This window comes from Odocoileus virginianus, chromosome 1 (assembly GCF_023699985.2).
Source record: "Odocoileus virginianus isolate 20LAN1187 ecotype Illinois chromosome 1, Ovbor_1.2, whole genome shotgun sequence".
In the NCBI taxonomy this organism is placed as follows: domain Eukaryota; kingdom Metazoa; phylum Chordata; class Mammalia; order Artiodactyla; family Cervidae; genus Odocoileus; species Odocoileus virginianus.
The window spans coordinates 87,385,872-87,401,679 of record NC_069674.1 but is presented as its reverse complement, the minus strand read 5'-3'; the positions used below and the strand labels follow the sequence as shown (position 1 = coordinate 87,401,679).

Genomic DNA, 15,808 nt, shown 5'->3' with positions numbered 1-15,808 from the left:
CAGGAAGATCCCCAGAAGAAGGAAATGGCAACCGACTCTAGTGTTCTTGCTTGGGAAATCCCATGGACAGAGGAGCCTGGCAGGCTGCAGTCCATGGGGTCGCAAAGAGTTGGACATAATTGAGCACACGTGCACTAGTACATTAGTGATACTTAGTATTAATTAGTAAGTACAGAGGAATACGTATTGCTAATTTTTGTCTTTTCATTGTGTTCATTGGAAAAGGCCCTAATGCTGGGAAAGATTAAAGGCAAAAGGAGAAGGGGGTGACGGGATGAGTTGGTTGGATGGCATCACTGACTCAATGGACATGAGTTTGAGCAAACTCTGGGAGATGTTGAAGGACAGGGAAGCCTGGCATGTTGCAGTTCATGGCGTTGCAAAGAGTTGGACACGACTGAGTGACTGAACAAGACAACAACAACAGTTTTTGTCTGGTGGAATACAGAGTTAAAAATATGTAAAGCTGCTCTCCTATTTCTGGTGCCACCTTCTCCCTTAACCTTCCAAAGAGAGATTGTGATCTCTGATCTTTACCCCATAGAGGTGATGTCACTGCCCTTTGCTCTTACCGAATTTATCTCAGGCCAGTACTCTGAAATCTTAAGAAACCAAATACAGTATGAGGCTGAATTCTCAGGATGTGGTTGGAGTGTGTTCAAGGATACAGATGTTCTCTGAATGACCTTTTCACAAAATTAGCCTTCTGAAGGAGAAAGCTACCTGTCAGAGGCTTTCTCTGAGAGCGAAGTCTAACTAAAAATGAATTGCTAAATTCAAGTGTGTCCATAGGAGTTTCTGGCCAGAGTGAGGCAAGGTGGTCTTCAATTAGTGGTAATGCTCAGTTGCTAACTCATGTCTGACTCTTTACGACCCATTGATGGTAGCCCGCCAGGCTCCTCTGTCCATGGGATTCTCCAGGCAAGAATACTGGAAGGGGTTGCCATTTCCTTCTCCAGGGGATCTTTCAGCCCCGGGGATCAAACTCACATCTCTTGTGTCTCTTGCATTGCAGGCAGGCTCTTTACCAATGAGCCACCAGAGAACGTCTTCAGTTAGATATTGATTTGCTCGGGATGCCTTTAGATATTCTGTCACCCTAGAGCATATTGTTTGATACTTCTGTTGTTCAAGCTCATGTCTACTTTTTGTCACCCAGTTAGAAACTATAGTGAGATGAGATGATAATTCTATCTTTGGGCTTTGTTGCTTGAACTAGGTTTGTCTTGTCCCCTTTTTGAACATTTTGTGTTTAAAAATCCTATTTGGTGAGTAAACCAAATAGCTTTTCGTGAAAGACCAGGTTGGGAAAAAAATGAACAGTTTGAACACCCCCTAAAAGGATTTATTTTTTTAAAAATCATGGCTCACTATGGAAGCATATGATATTATTTTCATACATGTATATGTAAAACCTTTTTCTTTTTTTTTACAAAAAGCTGTTGTAACATGAAACCATCATCTAATCAGTAGGTTCACCAGTGCTTCAGCCTTCTCCATAGTTTTCCAAAACCACCTCTGGTTCCCAGTCTCAAGGCCCAACACAAAGGGTGGATCTTGCAGATTTTGTGTTTTCTCTACAGTTCAGTCTTCAGCAACTTGAGAGCTTTCTTCATGTTGTCGAGCACTAATAGAGGAAAAAGTTACAAGAGTCAACACATCATCAGAATTATATTAATAGTTAAAGTTTATCCCTAAACTCTAGTATTCTGTTTCTTGTTTAATAGGTGCTGTTTTATCATAGGGTGAATAGTTGGTAATTCTGTAAATTTTTTCTAAAAGTACATGAAATGGCTTTCATTATAATCCATATCTCTTCCAGTGTTTATTAGATTCATTTTCTACAAGGCATGATGATATTACCTGTGCGGAATACCTGCCTTTAAGGAGCCCAAAGTCCTAGTAAACTTTGTACCATTACCTCAAGAATGTTCAATACACTTGGGATGTGCATCGCCTGGTTCTCTCAGCACCCACTGGAGGCATTGCTAATGGCCCGGGACATTCTTTCCTGCTGCTAGACACAACCTCACAATCCTTCCCAATATACCATTCTAGGTTGATGACACCCAATTGACATTTCTGTGATGATGAAACATATTCAGTGCTTGTTCATTAAGTACTTTAAATGTGGTCACTGTGTCTGTAGATGAGAATTTTTTTAGTTTTCATTTTTAACTGTAGGATAATTGCTTTATAATGTTGTGTTGGTTTCTGCCACAGAGCAGGGTGAATCAGCCATAAGTATACACGGGTCCCCTCCCTCGCGAGCCTTCCTTTCACTCCCCAGCCCAGCTCACCCCTCTCGGTTGTCACAGAACACCAGGCTGAGCTCCCTGTGTTATGCAGCAACTTCCCAATAGCTGTCTGTTTTACACATGGTGATGTTTATATTTCCATGCTACTCTCTCAATTCACCCCATCCTCTCCTTCCCCCACTGTGTCCACAGGTCTGTTCTCTATGACTGAGTCCTGTCTTCCTGCCCTGCAAATAGGTCGTCAGGACCATTTTTCTACATTCCATATATTTGTGTTAATATGCTATATTTGCTTTTTTCTTTCTGACTTACTTCACTGTGTGTAACTGGTTATAGGTTCATCCACCTCACTAGAACTGACTCAAATTCATTCCTTTTTATGGCTGAGTAATATACCATCATATATTTGTATCACAACTTCTTTGTCCATTCATCTGTTGATGGGCATCTAGGTTGCATCCAGGTCCTAGCTATTGTAAATAGTACTACAATGAATATTGTGGTACATGTGTCTTTTTGAAATACAGTTTTCTCTTGGTGAATTTTGTTTAATTTTCATTAAAGTTACTATTAAACTCCAGGTGGCTAATGGCTGACAAATTGGACAATGCCAGTCTATACAGTCATTAGTCATTGAGCAAATTGATCCTTAGGACAAAACCCAGTTTTCTTCCCAGAAGGACTAATTACATGTCACAGCTAGGTACAGTTTCCCATTGAGGTTCTTCTGCCTTGAGTCTCAAACTTTTTTTTTTTTTTTTCCATTTTATGGCAACCCCAGGGGAATCGAGTATCTTGGCAACTATTTGGAACCATCTTTCTTACTGATCTTTAAAATTGAACTCAAATTCAGCTTTAATAAGCTGGATTAAATGGTTTCACTTTTGTTATTTGTGAAAAAAAATTAACAAAGCATGCAGATTATTACTATTACCCTGGTACTATTACTATTGTACTCAGTTTTGTGGTAGAAGGAGTTACTTGTGCCAAAGAGAAACGCGAAAAGCAGGTAATATGGTCCTATGGTCTTTCCCTGGAGGGAAAGACACCTAATCTAAATAATTGTTCTTTGAGATTTAAAAAAATGAGATCAAAGTGAATGTGATTTGATGGAGAACCACAAGACTAGATATAGTCAGACTGTTTCCCTGGAGTCTCTGAGCACGGCTTTTTTCCCCTCCCAATGTAGACTCTCTACCCATCACAACAGCAATTCTGTGGATATTCCAAGGAGGTAACACTTACATAGAGCTGTGTCTGAAGGTTCATAAGCATAGAGACGGTTTGAGTATCTTCCAGTGATGTCAGCTCTAACGGTTAGGGATGGGTCTACAAAGAAAAAGTTGAAAGGAGTGAAGTATTTTGCTTCAAAGGAACCTCTTTTGCAGAGGAAGCCTACGTGTTTATTTGCATCCCATGAAAGCCTACGTATTTATTCACATCCCATGAAAGGAACACGATGTGCCCTGCTGGATGGGATTCTCCTCCATCCAGTCTGCAATCTCCAGCTGCTGCAGCTGGTAGCCAGAACCAAACTGGGAGCATTCAGTAGCCAGGCAGTAGTATTTGTGGAAAAGGTTACAAACTCTGCTGTTCTATCTATAGCAGCCTGAAAGCAGGGTAATATACATTGTTGAAGTGGTGTTTTGTTTTTGGTGAAAGCAATGGCCCTCTCTACTAAATAATTATTTTAAACTTTTGAAATGATTATGTTGTAATTGAAATATCTTACCAAAAGAAGCCTAGATAATTAGAAACTCACATCAAATGATAGGTTTCCAAACCAGAGTTTTTTTTTTTTTAATGAATAGAAGAATTCAAGCTCTTAAGAGGAGCCAAGGTAAAATAATTGTGTATTGTCCTCATGATTTTTTTTTTTACTTTATTGTTAACAAGCTGCATGTTAAAAGTAGAGATTTGAGAGTCCCTTATGTATATATTCCTCTAGGTTTAAGTCTTTTTATTTTTCATGTTTTACGTTTAACTTGAAGTTACCAATTAATGAGGAAAAAAAGGTATAAACAAGATACATCCAAAAAGGAGGTATTAAGAAATACAGAGGCCTAGCAGCCTTTCCTTAAGAGAGTGATTAAAGGAGCCCGTGGTCCATTACCTGAGAATTAGATGCAAAGGACACATGAAACCTAGCCTCATGCATGCCAAGTCTGTCACTGGTACTTGATGGACAATCCCTGTCATTTCAGAATGTTGGACTGGGACCAGCAGACATAAATTACAGGAAACTGACCTGTGTTCACTCAAGAAACACTTAAGATCTACTCTAATTCTGCCTGGTGTACACACAGGGTCTCTCCTTCATAATCTATTTACGAAAGAAAAGCTCTTAAGTCTCCGAACCATTGGCTCACATTCCCTGGGCTGCCCAAGGGAGTCACCTCCAGAGCGTTCAAAGACTGCCACCTGCCTCCCACCCCGTGAGATTCTGATTTAACTGGCTTGAGATGTAGCCTGGGCAACTTGATTTTTCCGATCTCCCAGGCAATTCTAATATGCAGGCCTCGTGGAGAACTGCTGAGCTGGAAGAGCACGCTGCCTGGGATCTGGTTCTTACGACCAGAGGAATTCGGGCTTAAAATGCCCTTGGGTTTCCCTGGTGGCTAAGACAGTAAAGACTCCGCCTGCAATGTGGGATACTTGGGTTCCAGCCCAGGGTTGGGAAGATCCCCCGCAGAGGAGCTTGGCAACCCACTCCAGTATTCTTGCCTGGAGAATCCCATGGACAGAGGAGCCTGGTGGACTATAGTCCTTGGGGTCACAAAGAGTTGGACACAACTGAACGATTAAGCACAGCACAGCAGACCGCCCTTAAGAGGAGCGCCGAAGAGAATTCCTGAACAGGGTTTGGCAGGATAACCTCTAAAGGCCCTTTCAGTGTAAGGATTCTAAATCTTCTAAATCCCTACAAGAGCAAAACTCTAAGATTAGCTCTGGTTCAACCTTGCTCCTTTCTTCCCTTCACTTTTTCCCTCTATTTTGTAGGTTAGTGTGAACATGGATGAGTTACGCAGATGAACCGCTTGCTCAGACTGAGGTGTGCTATGTGATGAATTGAATTATGGATGGTCCATTTTTTCCAGTATGACTTTGATCAAAGTGAAAGTGTTAGTTGCTCAGTTGTGTCTGACTCTTTGCAATCCCATGGACTGCAGCCTGCTAGGCTCCTCTGTCCATGAGATTTTCCAGTGAAGAATACTGCAGTGGGTGGCTGTTTGCTTCTCCAGGGGATCTTTCTGACCCAGGGATCAAACCCAGGTCTCCCACGTGGCAGGCAGATTCTTTACCGTCTGAGCCACTTTGATCAAAGTCAAACTCAATTCATTTGTTCAGTCATTTAACAAATGTTTACTGTAAGCTTACCACAGGGTCATTCTGAAAATATGATGATGAGCAGAAAAAGATCTAGTCTCTACCACTTGGGGGTCAATAATTATTCAACAATCACCCAGTAAATGCAAAATTATAACTGAGGAAAGAGTGACCATTGAGAGGAACATGGTGCTACAAAAACACATCATGGGGCTTTGAGCAGGTCTGTGAATGACAGTGATGACCCAGGTGACCTGGGGATACTGAGGCAGGGTGGGGGCAGACAGGAAACAGCATATGTAAAGTACCAGTGGCAGGAAGGAGCATGGCTCCTCTGATTTTTTTTTTCTTTCAGCCCATATTCATAACACACCTAAAAAATAATTATCAAAAGCATCAGAAAGAAAAATCCAGCACACAAAATGATGCCTGATTAAATATTTACAGGCATGATATAATTCGGGGAAATACATTTAAACAATGAACAGGGTACTTCCATCTCAGGTGTTCTTATGGCAGAAAATGAGAAGTTCAAATTAGCAGATGAAAAAATGTCATGTATGAAAATAGGAGCTTGCAGTTTCTAATGAAAATATTTTGTGAAACTGAAAGTTAACAGCTGGCCCCCCACCCCCCACTCCAGCTTTGTCACTTCTTGGCTGTGGTGAAGCAAGAGGTGGGGGCGCGCAGGACGGAGGAGAAGATGTGGCAATGTTTGTGCAGTGTTCAGAGTGTTTTATCTCATCGCCACTTTTACTTACCAACAAACAAAATCCTGGGCACGTATTGGCCATCAGGAGAAAGGTGCTTGTCAGTTGTTTCATACTAAGATGAAAAAAAAAGCAAATATCAGTTTGTTTATCCTTCAGTTATTTTCAAACTTGTTATAAAAACATGTCCATTCCTGGACTAAGGACCTTAAAGCACTCTAAGGCACATCTCTAGCACAGAGTTTATGATGCAGATGGAGAAGCTAGTTACATGCATGAAATAATAAGCTAGAGCAGAATGTGATGCAGAACAGGAAGTAAAGAGCTGATGTCTGTGATGAATAAAGAGCCCCAGAATTCAATAAGGGAGAATTTGGGAGGCATATGGTGTTCAGGGAACGCATCTTGGATGAGGTGGGAAGAAATAGATCAATGAAATAAAAAAGGAAGTCATTTTTGGAGAAACTGCAAAACAAACAGGATTTTCTTGAGAATTCATCTATCATGTTTTAATTCAGAACTTTATTGAACAGTGTACTGCACTTCTCTTGAATTAATGCATGTCTTTTGGGAGATAGGGGCTTCCCAGGTGGCACTAGTGGTGCCCATATGTCAATGCAGGAGACACAGGTTCAATTCCTGGGTCGGGAAGATCACTGGAGTAGGAAATGGCAGCCTATTCCAGTATCCTTGCCTGGAGAATCCCATGGACAGAGGAGCCTGGTGGGCTACTGCCCATGGAGTCACAAAGAATCAGACACAACTCAAGTGACTTAGCACAGATTGGGAGACAGAGAAGGAGAAGGAATATTGGGGATCCAGTGGGTGAAATGTTATGATGAAGGATATGCAGGCACATTGAGCGCCCAGAGTAGGACAATTAACCCCGTCTGCAGGTTCCATAGAACTTTCTGAAGTGGGTGAAGAGAAATCTTTAGAAAATGAACAGGAGTCAGTTACATGGAAAAGGAAGTCATTCTGGGCAGAGAAGGGGGGGATGATGATACAAAGGCAGATGAAAGATGTAGCAGTTTCTATAATCGAGTATTTGGATGAGACTAAAGGGTAGGAATGGCTTTTGTATGACTCAGTGATAAAGAATCCACCTGCAATGCAGGAGACTCAGGTTTAATCCCTGGGTCAGGAAGACCCCTTGAAGAAGGAAATGGCAACCCACTCCAGTATTCCTTCCTGGAGAATTCCGTGGACAGAGGAGCCTGGTGGGCTACAGTCTATGGGGTCGTAAAAAGTTGGACTGAGTGAGTGAGCACACATGCAAAAGATGCTGAGGCTGTAGTGAGAGATGATGCTAGAAAGCTACTTCAGGGGTGGCTCGTGAGTGGCCTTGCACACCTCACCACAGTGTTTAGATTTGCCCGTAAATAGAGAAGAACCACTGGAGGGATGTTAGAAGAGCCGTGATGCCAATTTGGTTTTTAGAGTAATTACTCTTGACAATCGTGCGGGATCAGACAGGATTTACTTTGCAGTCAGAGAGCCACTTACTGTAAGCTAGCAAAGAGAAAAACTCTTAGACTAAAACAGTAGTCCTGGATTTACAGGGAAGTGACAAATAGTAAGACTATTTCCAAGTCAGAACCACAGGCCTTCATGACTGCCAGAGGTGAGGTAGAGAGTCAAGTCTAGAATAACACTCTCATGGAATAGGGAATGGAGAAAAAAGAGCTTTTTGAAAACCCTGTTATGTTGATAAATTCAGTGTTGAACACGTCAAGTTAAAGCTGATTGCAAGATTTCTGAAATTCAGTTGTGGACACAGATTGGAAGCTGTTGTGTATTCCAGGAAGATGGGGGAATTAGCAGTGAGCAGGTCTGGATGAAATTGTCCATAGAGAATATAAAATATGAAAAGAGAAGTAGGTCGAGTAGAGATCGGGAAGTCACTTATATTAAGGGGTAAATGGAGGAAGAGGAGCCTGTGGAAGGAGGTGAAGAAAAACAGCTGGTGTGGATGTTCCTTGAAGAAGCTCATCTGTCAACCCAGGAAGGGGGTGGGGGGGGGGAGAGAGAGAGAGAGAGAGAGAGAAGGAGTTGTTTACTGATTGCTTGCCTTTGAAACAGAAGTGGATCCTGTTTCTACGCTGAGTAGAACTTATAAAAACAGAAAGCTTTACCATGAAGAGAGGTGGTGATGGCCAATTAGGATGGGGAAGCATTGGCCCACAGCATTCATGAAGTGATTAGATTTGGGCACCAAGAGAGCTGTCTCTTCCAGGGAAAGAGAGGGCACATGAGTAAGGATGAGTGGAGAGCAGCCAGGACTGCAGGGGAAAGGGGCATAGCAAGGAATTGGCAAATGACAAAAACCTGCCATTTATTACAGCAACAAAGACATCCTGGACCACAGGAGAGTATTATTCAGGCAGCTTAAAATTATTCAACACGAAACAAAATCCCTGAGTTGGGAAGATTGCCTGGGGAAGGAAATGGCAACTAGTCCAGTATTCTTGTCTGGGAAATTCCGTGGACAGAGGAGCCTAGCAGGCTACAAGTCTGGGGGGTGGCAGAGTCAGACACACCTGAGCAACTGGGCACGGATGTGATCACATATATATGCACATATATAAGCAAAATGTAGACATGCAAGATAGATGCAAAATAGCATCTTTCTCCCTGTAGCCTATGAGATGTGATGTTCGGAACAGATCCCCGTTAAAGTCGTATGATTAAGACATATGGGAAAAAGGAACCACCCATTTCAAATACTGAGGGCAATGGCAGTGAAGATGAAGCGCTAACTTACAACTAGATTGAGGAGGACGAACTGCTCCGCCAATTTCTGGATTTCTTTATTTTCAGCAAATGCCTTCTTTAAAGCTATAATGCAGAGAAAAGTAGTTTAGGCATTCATCTCATCACCAGGTAAAACCATGGTTCTCTGTTAGATTTTAAACTGAACTGTATTTTTAATAGAGTATTGAACCCCACACTTTCTGCAAATGATTAACGAAGAAATATCTAGACCATTGGCCAGCTTCGCTTCTACTGCTCGGCCAGTCAATCATTCATCTCAATTTTTTTTAACCTGTGTTTACTGAGTGGTTACTATGTGGCAAGACTGTTTCATGGCCTGGGAATAGAGCAGTGGGAAAAAAATAAAATGTGCTTTATTCATAGGACTCATGTTTGCGTGGGAGACAGATCATAAACAAGCAAGTCGTTTTAGGTGGAGATAAGCACTTTGAAGAAAAATAAAGCCAAGCAAGAGGTTTAAAAGCTAGAGAGTGTTTAGGGTAGACTTCTTTGAGGAAATGACATTGAAGTGAGAGGCTGATGCCTTCAAAGATATTAGGGATGCATCCTAGGGTAGCCAGGTAGGTGCCTGTCACAGATCTAGGCAAGATCTCATCTAGGTTTGGACCAGGATGGTAGCAGTAAGGTGGTAGGAAGTGTCTGCATTTGGGCAGCAGCTATATAATATATGGGGCCCAGTGGGCCTTTGTAATATGTAGGGCTTTACCTCTGTCTCAGAGGTAAAGAATCCACCTGCAATGCAGGAGACAGGTTTGAGCCCTGGGTTGGGAAGATCCCCCTGAAGAAGGAAATGGCAAGCCACTCCGGTGTTCTTGCCTGGGAAATCCCATGGACAAAGGAGCCTGGTGGGCTACAGTCCGTGGGGTCACAAGAGTCGGACAGCAGCTAAACCACCATCACCAGTGCCAAATGCAAATATGGAGCCCTTTGTTCAATGATTACTATGACTTTTAAGATGGCAACAGCTGATCTTTACAACAAGCATCGGGGCCTCTAAGCACCATGTCCTGTGTGATTATGCAGGTGGTGTGTGCAGGAGGCTGGTGCTGGCCTCGGACATAGTGTGAAGGTAAAGCTTTGGTATTTGCTGATGTGTTGAGTGTGGGATAAAAGACAAAGCAAGAAGTCAGGGATGAATTCTAGAGCTGGTGTTTTCAAACTGTGAGCCAATGGTTAACACAAAATGTGGAAATATTTGAAGTTACTTCAAAAAAAGTGTTTACTACATAAAATTTTCTTTTTAATTCAACTCTGCTGGGTGCTAAGGGTATAAAGATGAGAGATCTGGACCCTCCCCCTAAAGCTATAAACCTATAAAAGAAATTATATTTAGAAGTATAAATTACCTTGACTGTGTGGGCATTCATCCAAGTGGTGAATAATCATCAAGGGTTTATTGCTTCAAGAGACAAAGAGATATTGGATCGTGTTTAAGGAGTAGGATTTTTTGTGTCACTAAAGATCGCTAGATGGCTCTCTTGAGAGCTTTGAGAGAGTTCCCTAAAGCTTGTCTTTACCTTGTCTTGGATTTGTATAAAGCTTCTTCATATGTCTGGGTCCAGATGAGTTGGTCCCCCCAACCTAGAATAAAAAAACCCAGTGTATCTAAAACTGTTATGTTTTCAGACCCAAAACTATTGAAAAACAGTTGTAAAACAGGGATTGTTATATACTTGATACTAAAGAAGAGCAAAAACCTCTAGAGAAAACAGAAATAATGGTAAACTTTGATAAATGTAGAAAGAACATGTACAAAAATACGTTCACACAGATCTCGGCTCAGAGAGTCAAATCCTTCCCAATTAAGTATAATTGGAGGCCAACGAAGATGCGACTCCTACCTCTGGAGAGGGTCTGGGGCAGTTTGAGCTGAGGGTCCTTCGTGTCTTTCTTGGCTCCTGGTTTGACTGTGGTGTCTTTGGCCAGGGTGTAGGAAAGGGCCACCAGCAGCAGGAATGCTGACACTGGAATCTTCTCCATGGCAGATCTGATATGGAAAACAAGTAAATTAGCAAGAATCCAGGAAAACAAAAAGGAAGTAGCAATTTTTCAAGGTCTTCTGATTGCAGCACAACCGTGGGACCCAACAAGAATTGAGGCTTAAATGGGATTGAACACGTGCAATTGGAGTGAAAAAATACCTTCCACAGAACTTTCCTAAGAATGCATGGTATACATTTGTATCTATCCATCTCTGTATAGATATAGATCCATATAGAAAAAAAGTATACTGATGAAGAGCTCCATAGAAATATACAATGTAGAAATACATACAGATATATTTTAAGAAAATAAGGAGATAGATGTATATATTCTTATAGCTAGGGGAATTTGCTTTAAATTTTATATTTTCCTAAAATCTTCATGTTAGAAGACATCTTAGCGGTTATATCCTCTTTTCCCACCTCCCCAGTGTCTCATTTTGTAGATGAAGAATCTGAAATTCAGAGAAATGAAGACCAATGAGATGGGCATAGAGCCATGGCTTTTGGATCTTGCCACTTTGCAGTGCTGGCTCCCATCTTCCCATTCGGAAAAAATTGCTCTAAACATACATATTTCTTTAACATTTTGCTAAAATGGGGACACTGCCATTGAAAAATAAGATATGAGTGAAATGATTTATTTCATTTAGAAACTGCCAACTTTATCTTTTAACTAAAGGCTTGCACACACACAGCTGTCTCCCTAGTGTAACATTCACTCAAACTCTAGATATATTGGTTCTGAACTGGTTAAAATACATCAATGGAAGTTTCTTCCAGTGAACTTATTCTTTGACGCTTAGTGTGGGCCTGTGTAGGTAGGTGGTTGTGCACAAAACAGTTCTATTTTATCCCATAAAATATTCTACAGAACACATCACACAGAGAGACCAACCTCATGGATGTCTCTTTGTTAATTTTTTTTTCTTACCAGTATTCCAAATTTAAATATCAGGAAATGTTGTACTATTTCAAAGCAGATGCTTATGAATGGGAAAGAGAATAGCAAGGTAAAGTCCATGGGTGAGTCAGGAAGTAAGCAAGCCAACAAAGTGAATTGCACTAGCGAATCACTGGGGCCATCCAGGGACCATTACAGGCAAAGCTGGAGACTTGGGGTGCCAGTAAAGCCAAAGACTGAAATTTGTTAAAAAGAAACACCTAACCCTAATATTGGTGTGTTTCAAATTAAATGAACTCTGCAAGAGAAACTGGATGGGCCATCAATGTTCAGTGTTTTTAAGGGGTAAACTTTCTCATATTCTGATAGCTTGAGGAAAAACCTGTGTTAAGCATTGTTGTTTAGTCATGATGTCATGTCCCACTCTTTTGAGACCCCTTGGACTGTAGCCTGCCAGGCTCCTCTGACCATGGAATTTCCCGGTTAAGGATACTGGAGTGAGTTGCTATTTCCTTCTCCAGGGGATCTTCCCAACCCAGGGATTGAACCCACATCTCCTGCATTGACAGGTGGATTCTTTACCGTTGTGCCACCTGGGAAGCCCTTGTTAAGCATTAACCAATTAAAAAAAAAAAAGGCATTGCTGAGTTACCAAATCCAGATGATGCCTTGTATTAAACTGACCAATTATTGTCTATATCATAGTATGTAGTAGCCACGCAGTATCTCACAAAAAAGACATAAGTGAAAAACAGGGATACACTGTCTTCATTTTCTATACCCATAAAGATACAGAAATGCCAGTAACAATTTTTGTATACAGTATTTTACAGAAGCAACCCAAGTGTGCTACAAGTCTTCTAGCCTTTTTGTTACAAAGACTTCTTTTTCATGTCAACAACAATAAAAACCAAGAACCCTTATGTGAGAATAATTACACTGTCAGGATAATAGTTGATTTAGAAAATATCATGGCAAGTAATGCCTTGAAATTTATCAACAAACATTTGATTTTATATTTTATGTATGGCAACAAATGTATATTAGCAAAAATAGCAGTAAACAGGTGGTGAAGTATTTATTTAATCCACTGACAATTCTTGTTGTGCAAGTGGCCATTAGGACCTCCTATTATAGCTTTGCAGTCAGATTGGAACTGTTGATACCTTATACATGTTTTATGGCAGGATGACTCAAGGGAGCCAAATATAACTCCTGCTGTACAAACAGGATTTTCTGAGATTCACAGTACTGTTTCCAGCACATCAATTTTTAGTCCTGAATTGACTGTGATCTGCAAATTGCACACATAAACCATCTCAAAACAGAAAGCTAACCATGGAGGACCCTGATAATTTGGAAAGACATACATACACACACTAAGAAACCAGCCCTTTTCACTGGTCATTATATCTCTGTCTTCATCAATGAATGCCTTGCGGGAGGTTTCATTGTCCTTGTTCATAAATGCTTTAGGAAAGTAACCAGATCTCTCCTTTTACATTCTATCCTATGAATTTAAAGACTGAATAAGCAATAAAGATATCTTTATATCAGACACAGAAGGAGAGCTATTTCCTGATTTGCAATAATATTCTGATCTGTAATCCCCAGCAGCTAATCTGAGCTGACGTTTCACAGTCCTGCGGGTCTTTGCTTTGCCAGTAAGAAAGAAACAAGCATTAGATGGTGATCGGGGCTCACTAACCAAGACGGGAGACCCTGGGCTGTGTGTCAGGCTTGAAAACTCCAGGAGTTCGCTTACTCTTAAACCTCTCGTTTTCTGGGGGAGAAAGCATTACCTTGAATCAGCTCAGGAACATCACTCTTCCACAGAGTTCCAGGAAGCCTCTGGTGGAAATTCCATCAATTCCCTCTCCAAATCCCATTTTCCAGCTCCTGGAACTGCCCCGCACTCCTGTGCCTGTGGATTGCCTACACCTTGATGTGGTAACCAGAGGCCAAAGCTCATTCTAACAGGTGCCCGTCTAACAATGCTGTCAGGAGCCTTACCTGGATCTCCCCACCCACCTGTCTGTGTGAGCCAGGCGGCCTCGATGCAGTCCAAGCTTCCTAGTATGCTGGCTCAGCCCACACCTCTATTTATGCACCTGAGCACACCTCAATCCCACCCACTAATCCTGTATTCACACGGTACGGACTCTGAAAGGAACTTTTCTTTCCCCAGGTCTTCCTGGGGCTAAAGAGTTCCCTGTTTTTTAAAAATAATGTTGCAGACGGAGTGCCTTTCAGTATGTATGCCTTTAACTCTTTGTGAAAGCATACTGTTAAGAGATTTGAGAAAGGTGGGCAGAGTGCCAAATCCAGGTACGGTTTAAATGAAGACATTTGATTTGCCTGAAGGCTGATTTGTCTTTATGTGATTGGATGGAGTTTGTGGTTTGTAGAATTTTTTTTTTCTCTCTCTCTTGGGTGGATTGCCTCTCTTTAGTTAGAAACACACAAGAGATGATTCACAGTTCTAACCCCTATACTCATATAAGGTTCTGTCCTCCATTATGGTGTAAATTATTTCACACAATGTACTTCCTTTTCTTGTCAAACAAAATGTGTATTCACTGTAGGTACGAAAGTAATCCAAACCAAGCATTCATATAATATATTAAAACTAAAGAAGTTACTGAAAAAAAGATATCCTAACACTATGAGTGTTTATTAATCACCTTGCAGGAACTTTCCTCCAAAGAATTCAAAGGTATTTCACAGATATTTTCTCATTCAATGGCAAACTTTCCTGCTAGGCATAGCAGGAAGCTATTTCCATCATTTTTCAGACCTATAAACTAAGATGTGCAACTACTTTCTCATTTAAATTTATGCAATAATTCACTCAACATTTTAAGACTGGACTTGGGTTTTCTGTAAAAAATTTTAATCCTGTGAAAACTATGTGTAATCCTTAAAAGTTTAGAACAGAAAAATCTTTAACAACAGAAAATTAGCTAATGAGATGCAAGCCCTATAAAAGTAAAATTTGTAATGAGTTGAGATCATACTATTTCAAAATATTTTCAAGTAGGTGAATTTTTTGATAAAGCCTGAATTTCTGTGGGCAAAATAGGAAGTGATTTCAAAAATGGTGAGTTCATTTGAAATGAGTTCACAGAAATAATTTCTTTAGAAATTTGAATAAAAATAATGATTTGAACTCAACTTTGAAAACCAGTAAGCCTTTTATATGGGCTTCCCAGGTAGCTCACTGGAAGAGAATCTGCCTGCCAATGCAGGAGACACAGGTTTGATCCCTGGGTCAGGTAGATCCCCTGGAGGAGGAAATGGCAACCCACTCTAGTATTCTTGCCTAAAAAATCCCATGGACAGAGGAGACTGGCAGGCTGCAGTCCATGGGGTTGCAAAGAGTTGGACACAACTGAGCACTCACTTCACCAAATATTCATTGAGCCTGATTATGTAGCAAATACTATGCCTGACATTAAAGATAGGAAAATGAAAAAGACATGGTCAGTTATTGAGACAGACAAACACATCCATAGACAGTTGCGATTCAGGATGGTAAGACATACCATGGGAAAACAAAGGCATTGAATACATTATCCCTAGTGTAAAGTTATTAATGATCTGATTGAAGAGTTAAGGTTAACTCACACTAAAAATTAATCATCCGCATGAGAAGAACATGCAATAATGGATGGGTAAAAGACCCTGATGCTGGGAAATATTGAAGGCAAGAGGAGTAGGGGGTGTCAGAGGATGAGATGGTTGGATGGCATCACCAACTCAATGGACTTGAGTTTGAGCAATTTTGGGAGATGGTGAAGGACAGGGAAGCCTAGCATGCTGCAGTCCGTGGGGTCACAAAGAGTCCAACAG

At 41.0% G+C, this 15,808-nt stretch overlaps 1 protein-coding gene across 3 annotated transcripts; it reads right to left on the bottom strand.

Moving 5' to 3' along the window:
• Window positions 1–1,318: 1,318 nt before the first annotated feature.
• On the bottom strand, window positions 1,319–14,041 carry AGR2 (anterior gradient 2, protein disulphide isomerase family member). 3 transcript variants are annotated; one of them, XM_020904981.2, is made up of 8 exons: window positions 13,988–14,041; window positions 10,912–11,057; window positions 10,588–10,651; window positions 10,417–10,469; window positions 9,060–9,133; window positions 6,347–6,410; window positions 3,504–3,587; window positions 1,319–1,627 (listed from the first exon to the last, which is right to left on the bottom strand). In XM_020904981.2, the coding sequence occupies exons 2-8, from the start codon at window positions 11,048–11,050 to the stop codon at window positions 1,578–1,580; spliced, it is 528 nt and encodes a 175-aa protein (XP_020760640.1). In that variant the 5' UTR covers window positions 11,051–11,057; window positions 13,988–14,041; the 3' UTR covers window positions 1,319–1,577. The 3 variants fall into 3 exon arrangements, with proteins under 3 accessions (XP_020760640.1, XP_020760641.1, XP_020760642.1); XM_020904982.2 differs by having other exon boundaries at window positions 13,970–14,019; XM_020904983.2 differs by lacking the exon at window positions 13,988–14,041 and adding an exon at window positions 13,759–13,895.
• Between the last annotated feature and the right edge of the window lie 1,767 nt (window positions 14,042–15,808).